At 46.6% G+C, this 12,266-nt stretch overlaps 2 protein-coding genes across 7 annotated transcripts in view; one reads left to right on the top strand and one right to left on the bottom strand.

The window, feature by feature from the left end:
• LOC108248137 (SLX4 interacting protein) overlaps positions 1–8,484 on the bottom strand; it is a 43,294-nt gene extending 34,810 nt beyond the window's left edge. Inside the window, exons 1-4 of one of the 5 annotated variants that reach the window (XM_037973407.1) lie at positions 8,355–8,484; positions 6,904–6,950; positions 506–595; positions 299–425 (exon numbers count right to left, since the gene is read on the bottom strand). In XM_037973407.1, coding sequence (XP_037829335.1) covers positions 299–425; positions 506–595; positions 6,904–6,930 — 244 coding nt within the window. In that variant the 5' untranslated portion in view covers positions 6,931–6,950; positions 8,355–8,484. The other 4 variants (XM_037973406.1, XM_025010698.2, XM_025010699.2 and 1 more) reach the window with 4 other exon arrangements.
• Positions 7,817–11,382, top strand: mkks (McKusick-Kaufman syndrome). Of its 2 annotated transcripts, none has more exons than XM_017436689.3 (4): positions 7,817–8,940; positions 9,624–9,805; positions 10,702–10,800; positions 10,889–11,382. In XM_017436689.3, exons 1-4 carry the CDS (start codon positions 7,965–7,967, stop codon positions 11,288–11,290), a joined length of 1,659 nt encoding a protein of 552 aa, XP_017292178.1. In that variant the 5' UTR covers positions 7,817–7,964; the 3' UTR covers positions 11,291–11,382. The 2 variants fall into 2 exon arrangements, with proteins under 2 accessions (XP_017292178.1, XP_017292177.1); XM_017436688.3 differs by having other exon boundaries at positions 7,818–8,940; positions 10,702–10,812.
• The last annotated feature ends 884 nt before the right edge of the window (positions 11,383–12,266 follow it).

Raw genomic sequence — 12,266 nt, forward strand, 5'->3', positions numbered from 1 at the left:
TGGATGCATGGATTGATGGATGGATGGATGGATGGACAGATGGATGGACAGATGGATGGATGGATGGATGGATGGATGGATGCATGGATTGATGGATTGATGGATGGATGGATGGATGGATGCATGGATTGATGGATGGATGGATGGACGGACAGATGGATGGACAGACGGATGGACAGACGGATGGACGGATGGACGGATGGACGGATGGAAACGGGTCCCTGCTGTGTGAATGCTGAATCAGAAGCCACAGAAATGAATCCTGCACACGGATCAACGCCGCAGGATGATGGTTTACCTCGGACAGAAAAGGCCGGCGCCGGCGGCAGCTCCTTCCTCTGTTTGGGTCGTTTCCTGTCGTGGAGCAGCTCGGCGTACAGCTTCACCCTCTGCTCCACCGCGTCTCGAACCAACGCTGCGACTTCCTGAGAAACAGTCCGCAGTCCGACCGTTAAACGGGACGCCGGGTGTTTATTTGTCGCTTGGTGAAAACACACACACCTACCTGGGTCCGGGTGGCGGCAAACCAGTCAGCGGACTCCTGAGGGCCCAGGGGCAAAACGTGGAGATCCACCAGCACGGCAAAGTTCCCACACTGTTACACAAAGAGGAAGAGCAGCTACAGGTTGCTGAGGGGCAACAAAGAAAAAGCGGAGTGTGAGTGATTGACAGCCTCCTGTGTACTCAAACACCACCCCCAGGGCCCTCACAGCAGTCCCCCTCCTTTAGGTTTCATTGTCATTAATATCTTTACTCAAAGGTAAGACCCTGTCTGTTTCCTTGTGTTCCAGGGTTTGCAATACTATCTCCTGTCACAAGTCCCAAAAGTTACAAAACTTTCTTGGTTTTCTTGAGGAAAACTAAGAAAGAGGCTGCAGAGTCGGTGTCAAAGCAGCTGGAAGTGACCTCTGCTGGTTAAACTCTTCTGACAGTTTTCTCAGGCTGGCTCTGGCTACGATTCTACAGTTTCCACGCCAGGGCAGGAGCGCAAAGGGATGTGGGCCTCGTGTGAACCTCGCCTCTCCCCGGACATGGAAGTAACGGATGGACCGAGACCGCCCACGACTCGGCACAGAAGAGCAAAACCCCGGAGCTAAAACGCAACACCAGGAAAAAAGAAAAGCACTGAAGTGAAAAAAGAGTCAGGAAAGGGTTTTAAGATGCTGATTTTAGCTTCGCATCAGAGACCGAGCAGCAAAGGGTCAATCCTTCGATCTGAGTCAGAACCAGAACAGACGGTACAACAGAAGTTTACAGCAGATCTGTGGGACGATACGAGACAAGGAATCAGGACGCTCGAGGCAGCGCTCACACCATCGTTCTCCTGTTTGTACCAAATGCTAAAACACTCTGTGCTTTTTTAACTGTTCATAGATGAAAACACTCAGCTCTTAGAAATCTGCTTCAGATTCTTGCTCTAATTTGGTCTTCTTTGCTACTTTTAGCTCATAGCTACTGTTAGCTTTTAGCTACCATTTTGCTTCTTTCTTTAAGCTACAGCTTTGCTAATTTTAGCATCTACTTTGCTGGTTTTAACTCCTGTTCTCTTAGCTTTCAGCTGGTGTCCCTTACATTTTAGCCTCCGTTCTGCTTGTTTTAACTTCACCAACCCAAGTCACTCTGAACTCAGCGCTCACGCTGCGTTTTCACAGAAAATGCACTTTTTTTTTCCAGTTTACTTTGGTTTAAAAAAAAACAAAAACAACAGGATCACGATGATTCACTGTGTACCAAAAAATGCTGCGTGGAGCTCTGAGCGAATCAAGCTGCCAAATATTTTACATAATTTTTTTCCCATGAGAGCGTTTTTCATTCTCACTGCCTTTCCGTTTCAAAAAAAAAAAAAAAGAAGAAGAAGCGAAGCTGGGTTTCTTTTGTCTGCTTGAACCAGAGGAGAGGGCGCCCCCGTTTGACCGATCAGTGAACAGTTCAGGTAGTGTCTCCTTCAGACCGTCCCTCCCAACACAAAGCATGACCAGAACGAGCAGATTCTCCATTCTATAAACGCTTGCGTGGGACCTGTCAATACCGCCCCATCCCTGTGGATCGGCATTCTCTTCCTTCCGTGACCTTTGTCTCGTAGCGGTCCACCGGCGACTGGTGGCCTCCTGCGACTATCCGTGCGTGGGAAAGCCTGGCAACAAAGGGTCAGACCCTGTCAATCAAAACACGGAGCCCGAGGAGTGGACTTGACATCTGCTGAAAGGAGTTTTCATACAAAGACTTTAAGTCCCTGACGTTTGAGCCCCACGGATGGCTTTACATATGATTATAAAACCTCCACCACTGTTAGACAAAGACATTAATGACTAAATTGCGTTTTTTTTTTAGAATTATACAACCAAAGAGCCATCATTACTAATACGCTTCTTTAAATGAAAGGAAGAGTAAAAAGAGTGGAGTGTGAAGATGATTTCTGTGCTTCTTTCCTAGTGATGAAGCTGCGGGTCGGACATCAAACACGCCTGAGACCCAGCTCCTTTTATCACATTAGAGCGGCAGATGAGACGCCACTGGGAACGGGACGCTAACGATAAACAGCGGCCCTGACCCGTCCAGGAAAACAGCATGTGATCCCGGGGGGGGAGCCCTCCTCAGACACGAGGGGAAGTTTGTCAGGAATGCCAACTAATGCAATCACCCTTAATGAGAAACCAATTCATCTGTCTGGCTTTGGTGTGTTTTTCTGTCAGGTTCTGCATCCCAGCCGTGTCGTTCGGGCGCAGCTTCTGGACTCTTTATTTCACAGGAAAATGCCATTAAGCTCGTCAGGTAACACAAAAAAAACAGCTAATTTAATTTTGACTGCAGTCCGATCATGTGGTCTAAATTTGTCAGCTCCTGGCTGAACTATGCCATGACCTTTGACCCCGCGTGGCCCAGCGATAGTCGCACTTCAAGTTAGATTTCAGCTTTTTCAGATAGTATTACACACTGAAAGGGTTTTGGCTTAATTTGGGGAAAAAAGCGTGTGATTTCAGCCATCATCGTCCTGATGGACTTTGTAAACTCGGACAAATGTGAGAAAGTTTCTCAGTTTTACTCATTTGTCTCACCGGTTTGACACATTAAGCTGTTGCTGTTGTTATGAAATGTTTTCAGCAGAGTAAAGGAAGCATTTCTTTTCATGAAAACTAAAGTGGACTGGTACTGCTTTTGTTCTCAGCCTTGCACAGGACTTCTAAACTCAGAGGCTGAGGCTGCAGGAAAAGCTACTTAAAACCAAATCCTTTATTGTGTCTTTTGTGCTCCGACTCACGGTGGATGAATAGGACAGAGTCTTGCTGCAGGGTAAGCTCAGTTTCTTTATTCTAACTGTCCTCGCTGCCAAAGTGATCAATATTACCTGCAGGGGAAAGACAAAAGCTGCCTCCAGCCCACAGAAGAACGTGAGGAAAATCTTTTGTTTTCCGCTTGGAAGCACAACCCCAGCCCCAAAAAGAAAGTTGGACAGTCTGCAAAAAGCAATGATCTGCAGATCTAATAAATGCATATTTTATTCACAATGGAACATATTACTTAGTTAAAGTAAGTACTTGTACCTTTTTTTAAAAAAAGTATGGTCATTTAATTTGATAGCAGCGAGACATTTTTAAAAAGTTAGAAGAGAGGCAACAAAAACAGCTGGAGGAGTGGAGATAAAACGAGCTTTTAGAGGCTGAATCTGTCAGAAGGAAAAATGGGCAGAGGTTCTCCAGGCTGACAGGTTCTGGTTCTGGTTCTGCTCAGGAACACTGTCTGTAAACACAGTTCACCATGCCGTCCACAAACGCTGCTTAAAGCTCTATCAGGCAGAGAAGAAGCCAGATGTGAACAGATGTGTCTCCTCTGGACCAAAGAGGAGAACTGTTCCGAGGTCAGCCTGCCTCTCTGATGGTATGGGGGTGCATTAGCGCCTCTGGACAGGATCTCCAGTTTTTAGAACAACATCCAGCAGCTGCTCTCCTCAGGTCCAGATGTTTACAGACTGATGGAGCTGAGGTCTGTCGCTGCCATGAAACTCAAAGTTACCACAGATTCCTGAAACACTGTTTCTTGAATGTCTGATTTGTTTACAGTGTTCTGTTGTGGAAAAACATGGGTTTGTGAGACGTTCAGATCACTGCGTTCTGTTTTTATTTACGTTTTACGCAGCACACTCACTTTGTCAAAAATTGGGGTTGCAAGTCTGCACAGCCTTAAACCCTCCTGATGGCCGTTTTGCCCTTTCCAGTCTTCAAATCTCTGGTCTATATCAGTCTCAGTTCCCAGAACACTCTCCACCTTCTCTTATCTCTCTCCCAGACTCGCCATCCTCCTGCCTGTGCAGATCCGAGCCGGGCATGGGGCCCAAAGAAACCGTAGGAGCAGCTTTACCCGCCTCCCTGCCCTTTGCCACTGCTATCGCTCAGTATAAGAACCAGACCTTTTCGGACTGCACTTAGCTCAGAGGCTAACACTAACCAGCCACAGATGTTTACACTGAGGGAGAAGGGGCAGGAGATGAGGTCTCACTCAATAAAACTTGAATCTCTCCCACTTTGCCTTTGTGTGTCTCGTTTTCTGACTCTTTTTATACAATCTGCGAGGAACCCAGGGGAGCTCTTTAGATCTGTGGGCGTGACGGCCTCGCTCTTGGGCTTTATTTGCCTCATTCCCAGCTCTCTTCTGTGCTGTGAGTCACCTGGGTTTCCCCTTTAAAACACGCTTCTCCTTTCCAGTTTTCCCAACTAGCCAGATACTTGGCAGTAAAAGCCGAGACCTGATCATTACTGAGGAAAAATGTTATTTAAAAAAAAAAAAAAAGAAAAACAGTGGCCGGAAGTGTTCCAAACCACCTTTCATTCCGGTAAAGGTAAGCACACCTGAGTTCTCTTTACTTGATGACAACAACAAAAAAAAAGAGACACAGCCCACAAGTGGAATTTGAGCAGCAAGAACAGACAGGAATCTCTCCAGGTTACACGCAGCAAACAAAGCTCAGGTCCACACATCCCGGGTGGAAATAAACTGGGAAGTGTTCGTGCCTGATCTGGAAACATAAATCCTGTGCAGAGACGGAGGACTTTTTAAAAAAAAACTTTCACACTTTCTCCCGGGAAGCTGGAGAGCGTCAAAATATTTCTCTGATCAGGAATCTGAATGATTCTGCACAGAGGCGCGGTACGTGTGGTCCTCCGTGAGCTCATCCACCTGCTCTGTGACAACTCAAACTTTTTGTTTCTTTAAAAAAAAAAACGGCGCAGGTCTGTGTTTAAACCTGCGACTGGTCAAAAAGTCAGCTGTGAGTGATGCTAATAGAAGGCAGATTGCAGGGATCTGCTGCAGTAATGTCCTGGCAGACAGCGAGCACATCAGCGGATCAGTGTGTGTGTGTGTGTGGGGGGGGTTTAGCCGGAGGGCCCGTTTTCGGGAGGTCTGAGAAGTGGCAGGTCACTATAAGCCCTTTTAAGGAGGAGCATACCAGAACCTCCTGCAGCTCCACGGGGAGCTGCTTTGAAAACACTTCAGGAGACAAGATCATAAAACAAGGCACTTACAGAGAATCCATGAAGGTTCCTCAGAAACGCTTCGATAGTTCAAGCCTTCTGTGCGAACCTTACAGCTCATCTCTGAGAAAAAACTTCAGCTTTAATAAATCCTTCTCTTCGTTAAAGACACAGCATTTCTTAAAGGAATGCATATCACCCGCCGCCTCTAAATGGAGTGAATGGCTGTCAAGTTGTAGCTCAACGTCTGTAAAACTGACTGAATTAGAGGCGTGTTTGTGTTTGCTAAGGTCAGCTGGCTCTGGAGGCCATCTTGAATTGGCTAATCGGCTGTCTGCATACATCCTGTGACTATTTCCTGAAAGTTTCATTACGACTCATCCATTGGTTTATGAGACACCGTGCGATCAGACGGAGCTGACTCCCCAACGGTTAAAGCTGTTAGCCCTCAGAGTATGGGTTGGGGATCAGTCTCAGCTACAACCACACCAAAGGTTTAGGTCATTATCTATAAAACTGACTGATTTAAAGCCGTTTCTGTGCTTTTTAAGGTCAAGCACAAACTCGGGCAGAATCAGAGTTGTTACTTTTCAGCGGCGGGCGATTAAAAAAAAGATAAAATTGTCGCTTGTTTTGGTTAAAGAGGAGCCATGGGCCGCATATTGAAGGCTATTGTTTGGACTGATGCCTTTTAACATACTTGTCTGTGGTTAGTTGGTTAAGCGTGGTAGAGGCTGAGTGCTTTTTCTCAGGCAGACTAACACAACAGTATCATTATGTGCCAAGAGGGAAGGAACATTCCACGAACCTTCGGGGTTTTACTCTCCCACAACCAGCCGGGGGTGGAGGGTGGGACAGAGAGGGGGGGGGGTGTTAACCCGTACGCAGGCGTGCATATGAAACAAATAAAGAGGAGCAAATGCAATATCTGGTCAACTGGGCACACAACGGCATTACGGAGGATGTGAGAGATCAGCTCGAATGTCTGCAGCTCGTCGTCCAAAACTCTCAATAAATGAAACGTCAACAAAACAGAGAGCAGCGGCTTTCCCTGCACTTAACACAAACATCTGATGTGCATTATTCCTGAGAGAGCGACCGGGCTGGGCTTCTTTCTTTTTTAATAGACTGAGCTTCCTCTGCTGTTTGCTTGTGTTCATTAACAAAAGCCTCCCAGAGGGGGTAGCCAGTGAAGATCTGGGAAAAAAATAAATAAATGAGAGAGAGAGAGAGAGAGAGAGAGAGAGAGAGAGAGAGAGAGAGAGAGAAGCTCCAAGTCTCTTTTTTTCCCCTCAGGAATAAACAGAAACACTGCAAACCAGAGCCTATAGGATTCAAATATGTGATTGTGCTGCCCTCTTGTGGAATATTAATATTAACATTTAAAGAAGTTGAGAACAAAGGTTCGCATGCTGTGTATTTTCTCTTCACCTACCTTAATGACGAATTTGATTGGAGCCATTGCACAACAGTAACTTTCACCTGAAACAGAAACAAAATGGAAACCGGGTCAGCCTTCTCAGATTATTATAACAGTGGCTATTTTAATGTTCACTTAATGAGATAATTACTTTTATTCTGATGCCTTACATGCATCACTTTACTAGATTTCTTAGCGATAGTCTGCTTATAATTACAAACATTTAATCTTTCCACGCTTTATTATATAATCTACCTGAATTCACTGAATTACAACAAAGTAAACAAGTCGGAAATAGCTAACCTTACGAAGCAAACAACTTTTGTTTTACGGCTTTAATCTGGCAATGGTTGTTGGCACGACAATGATTTTTTTTAAGTGTTTAAAAAAACCTAAAATACGTAATGTTGTGAAATTATAAAGCAAAGCCTTAAGTTCGCCTACCGCCAATAGCTTTGAAACGCTAGCAAGGCGCCGTAAGATGACGTCGCGTTCATTTTGTAGTTCAAAGATTTTTGTAGTCCCAAAACCACACTGACAAGTTAAACAAGGTTTTATCGGACGGCTTGTAGCAGAAAGAAAAGAAAAAAGTAAAACTATAATATCGAGTATTATCCAAGGAATGTTTTTTATCATAAAGCGGGAAAGACGTGACAGTTTTCAGAATTAGCTTCCTAGCTAGGATAGGACGCTGCAACTCGCTACCATGGAAACGGTTGGTGTCCATAATGACGCCTGTTTCAACCTCTACACTATTTTGTAGTCAAATTGCTTTTTTGATATATTTTTTTCTCTTAAATCGCCATATAATTAGCTAATTACGTTGTTGAAATATTTTTATTGAATGCTGATAAATCTTGTGGTAAATATTATTGATTTTTACTCAGGCAATATTAAGAGTTTCAATAAAATTGGAGTAGCGATTACCGTTTTTTATGAAACTACGCCAGAAAAGACAAACGAGTAAAGTTTACAGAGGCGTCAGCGTAGTTTGTAGCATGTCTCAGTCCCCAGTCTTTAAAGTAATTTTACTGTTTTATTAATGTTAGTGTGTCGATCTAATTAGCTGCTCCAGAATGTCTCGACTGGTGAAGAAGTCTCCATCTGTTTGTACGGATCTACCTCTAGACAACGCTGACATTTGTAACAAGCTCCGTCTGATGAGGGAGCTTCTTGGTTCTTGTTACGGTCCGACTGGGAGGCTAAAACAAATTCATAACAACATCGGGGGGCGCGTCGTAACCACCTCCTCGTCTTCGGTTCTCCTCCCAGCCATCGCCTCCTCTGAGCCCTTCGTCAACCTGATAAGAACGTCGATCCTCCACCACGTACGCCGCTTCGGCGACTGCGGTCTGTTTGCCGCCATCTTTTGCCTCTCCCTCGTCGAACAAGCAAAGCAATCCGGGCTCAGGGCAAAAGCGGTGATCAGGTCGAACGAGCATTTGGCGTCTCTGTGCACCGATTACCTGAAACAAGGCGGCTGCGGCTGCAAGGTGAAGCTGGACTTGTGCAGCGGCCGGGACCTGGTCGCGCTGGCTCGCAGCGTGGTCTCCAGCAAGCCGGCCTGCGTGCTGACAGAGCCGGAGTGTGTCCACATCAGCAGGCTGGCCGTGCGGGCCTTCTTGCTGACTGTTCCCTGCGACACCCCGGGCTCGGTCAGCCTGGGTCAAACAGTGCGCGTTTCCGTGGAGGGCCTTCCCGTGACGCACTCCGCCGTGGTCCCGGGCTTACTGGTGGACACGGCCGAAGATGTTTACCTCAGCCAGCCGTGCAGTTTGCCTCATCCCCTGGTCCTCTTCAGCGCTTCTCTGGCTGGAGATCTCTCTGAGCTGGGCGATGGCCTGATAGAGGTGCACCCACGTGTGGACTCGGACTCTCAGGTCCTGAGTCAGCTCCTGGAGCTGGGCAATCAGGTGGTCAGGGATGGGGTGAAGGTGTTTGTCTGCCAGAAGGTCATCCACCCAGTCCTGCAGCTTTACCTGACAAGTCATGGAGTAACAGTCGTAGAGAGACTTGGAGTGACTCTGATGGAGCCTCTTATTCAGCTGACAGGTGAGTCTCCACCGACAGGTACCGATTAAACCAATAAAACATCACATTCAGCAGATAATGTTATGGATGATTGGCCGAGACGTGAATGGAACCAGAGAAAATCAATTTTCTGCAGAAATTCAGTGGAATGGGGAAAGATTTAGCTGACATTTTCCAAAGAAGCTGAAACTGAGCAGATACTAAAAGCCAAAAGTGGCAAAACATTACCAAAATCTGGAAAAACGCTAGCTAAAAGTAGCTAGTTAGCTTAAAGTAGCAAAAGGCTAACTAGAAGTAACACGGCTAACTAAAAGCTAAGTGTTGCAAAGACGTAGCTAAAACAAAAAAAATGTAATTTGAAGCTAAAAGTAGCAAAGAGGAAGCTAAATACTAGCTGAAAATAGCTAAAGGCTAGTTAAAAATAACAAAGCTAAAAATAACAAGGCTAACTAAAAGCTAAGTGTAGCAAAGGACTAGCTAAGAGCTGAAAGTAGTAAAAAGCTAGCTACAAGTTGAGGAACAGTAGCTAAAAGCTAAATTTAACAGAACAGTAGGCAGGGTAGGTAAAAGAGAAATCAAAAGGCTAGCTAGAAGCTAAAAGTAGCATAACGAAAACAAAACTTGAGCTCTGTTTATGTCCAAATATATTTCACAGCTGCATTATTTTTGCTCTGTCTTTGTTCGTGTGTGCTTCTTACAAAAAGGTGCTCAACCTGTGGCCACGTTACATTCAGCTGTCCAACCCACGGCCTACGGGCAGGTCGGGGGTCTCAGTGTCAGGCGCTTCGGGTCCAAGACGATGCTACATCTACAGGCCTGTGGGGAATCTGCAATCTGCACCATAATCCTCTGCCACAGGAATGAGACTATGTTAAATGAGCTGAAGGTAAACACAAACTGTTGGGTAGAATAAAGGGCAGATTTGTGCGCTTTTGTCCGTGCGGGGTCTATCATACCAGGCAGGATCCAAGATGGAGGCTGTGTAAAGATGCCCCAGAGACAGCCCAGCACATAACAGCAGGATGTAAGCTGTAGGCGGGCAAAGCGAACATGGAACGCCATAACCAAGCAGCTGGAATAGAGTACAGGAACATCTGTGCTGAGTATGGACTGGAGAAGATGCTGTGGGCCTTCCAGATCCAGACTGACAAGCAGGTGATGGCTAACCAACCGGACATGGTGATAGATAAGATGCAGAAGAAAGCAGTGATGGATGGAGCAGTCCCAAGAGACTGTAACATCAGGAAGAAGGAGCATGAGACGCTGGAGAAACACCAAGGGCTGAAAGAGGAAATGGAGAAGTCGTGGAGAGTCGAGGCCTCAGTGGTACCAGTGGTCATCGAAGCACTCGATGCTGTGACCCCCCCAAACTGGAAGAGTGTCTCCAACAGATCCCAGGAAGAACCTCCGAGATCTCTGTCCTAGGAACAGCTAAGATACCGAGCAGAACTCCCGAGCTCCCAGGCCTCTGGTAGAGGACCCAATAATAAAACAGGAGTACCACCAACGGTACAAAGTATACCAGTCATGAATTCCCTCAAACTACAGTCCTGAATACATGCATCTAGAGTTGGAGCACAGTCAGGGTTCACCCGTGACCTTGAAATCAGTGGGGATCTTCCCTGACCCATGAGTTGTCCAGCTGTGACAGTCCTACGTCGAACGGTTCCCCAGTTAGAGCACAAAACAAAAGATAAATATTCATTTGGATTATTCATGAATGACTGCTAAATTTGGTCCTAAAAAGGGTTCCTTAATGTTCGTGTGTGTGCGTGCTGGAAGGTGACGTGCCAGAAGGCGGAGCATGTGCTGAGACTCGCCCTCAGGGAACCATCTGCTCTACGTGGAGGCGGCTGCACAGAGACCCACTTAGCTGCTTATGTAAGACGGCAGGTCAGTTCAGTTTTCACTTCGTTTCCTGTTTGCGTCTGTGACGGCGTGTCATGACTGTGTCGTTCTTTAATCCTAGAGTAAGAGCGAGGTCCCAGCGCTCGGACGGGGCTGCTCACAGACGGAGTACCTTCGTGCCGCGGAGGCGTTCTGCCGCTCCCTGGAGTCCGTGGCCAGATCTCTGGAGCACGACGGCGGGACGTCAACCATCGACCCGACCCACGCTCACCGCTGGACCCGGCCTTCGGACGTGGCGACGGAACGCCGGGGAGTTGGCGCGGGCTGCTGCGGCTGCGGATCGTTGGACGGCCGTGAAACATGGACGTCCGCGGAGTTTCCTCCTGCAGACTTGCTCAGAGACGCCTCCGTGCAGCCAGGCGTCCTGGACTCCTTCACAGCGAAGCTCAACGCGCTGCAGGTCGCTGTGGAAACTGCTAACCTCGCTCTGGATGTCAGATACGTGATTCGAGACGTGAACTAACAGAAAAGCTCATTTCTTCAACGTTTGTGGGGATTAGTGATGCTGCAGAAATGTTTCCCTCTTTCCTAAAAAATACTCCACTCATAGACAAACCAGAATATTTGTCTTTTTATTTATGCTCATATGGAATATATATAGATATACATATCTACAGCTGATCAACTCGATTCAAGATGGCCGCCACAGCTAAGGAACCTCAGCTGTCGTTTATACAGATATTGAGCTAAAATCAGCTGTGGTAGTCGCTGAGGCTGATCCACAACACGTGTTCTGAGCATTCGGAGTCAACTCTGTCTGTTAGCGCAATATCTAACGAACGCCAACCCAATTCAAGATGGCCGCCACAGCTCGGTCAGATTTACAGAGCTGGTGCTAAGATTCGTTGTGGTAGTAGCTGAGAGTCGTTCACAACTCGTACTCCGAGTGCTCCTCGTTCCTCGAGCTGTTTTCCAACAGGAGACCTCAGTTGTCTGTTAGCAAAATATCCCCTGAACCTCCGGGTGAATTTTAACTCAAAGCAGTCAGAGAGCGCAAACCTCCGCTGAGGTTATAGCGCCAATAAAAAACTAGAACTGCAAGCAGTTATCAACGGGTTCCAAGCCCCCACGCTCCGCCCCTGTCCGCGCCCCCCGACCCCGGCGTCTCGCCAGCGTGGCTTTGCCGCCTCTCTCGGCGAGCGGGCCGAGTTAAAGCTCGCCAGGACGGTGCGTACTCAAAGGCGCTTCATAAGAAGCAACGGTATAATTTGTGAAGAAAGCTCGGGAAGGAAAAGCTAACTGTCATTTGATACCACACAGAGGCAAAGAAATAAATTCATAAAAATTTCAATATTTATTTGAAAAATACAAAAATATTCTCAGATGATCAAGTCTACATCTGTAATAATATGCATTTATCTCCATGTCTCTAAACAAAATGCATTTTCAATAGAAAATTGTTCAATGCAATTTTATGGTACACTTGGTCAAGTAATTAA

This window comes from Kryptolebias marmoratus, linkage group LG22 (genome assembly GCF_001649575.2).
Source record: "Kryptolebias marmoratus isolate JLee-2015 linkage group LG22, ASM164957v2, whole genome shotgun sequence".
NCBI lineage: Eukaryota > Metazoa > Chordata > Actinopteri > Cyprinodontiformes > Rivulidae > Kryptolebias > Kryptolebias marmoratus.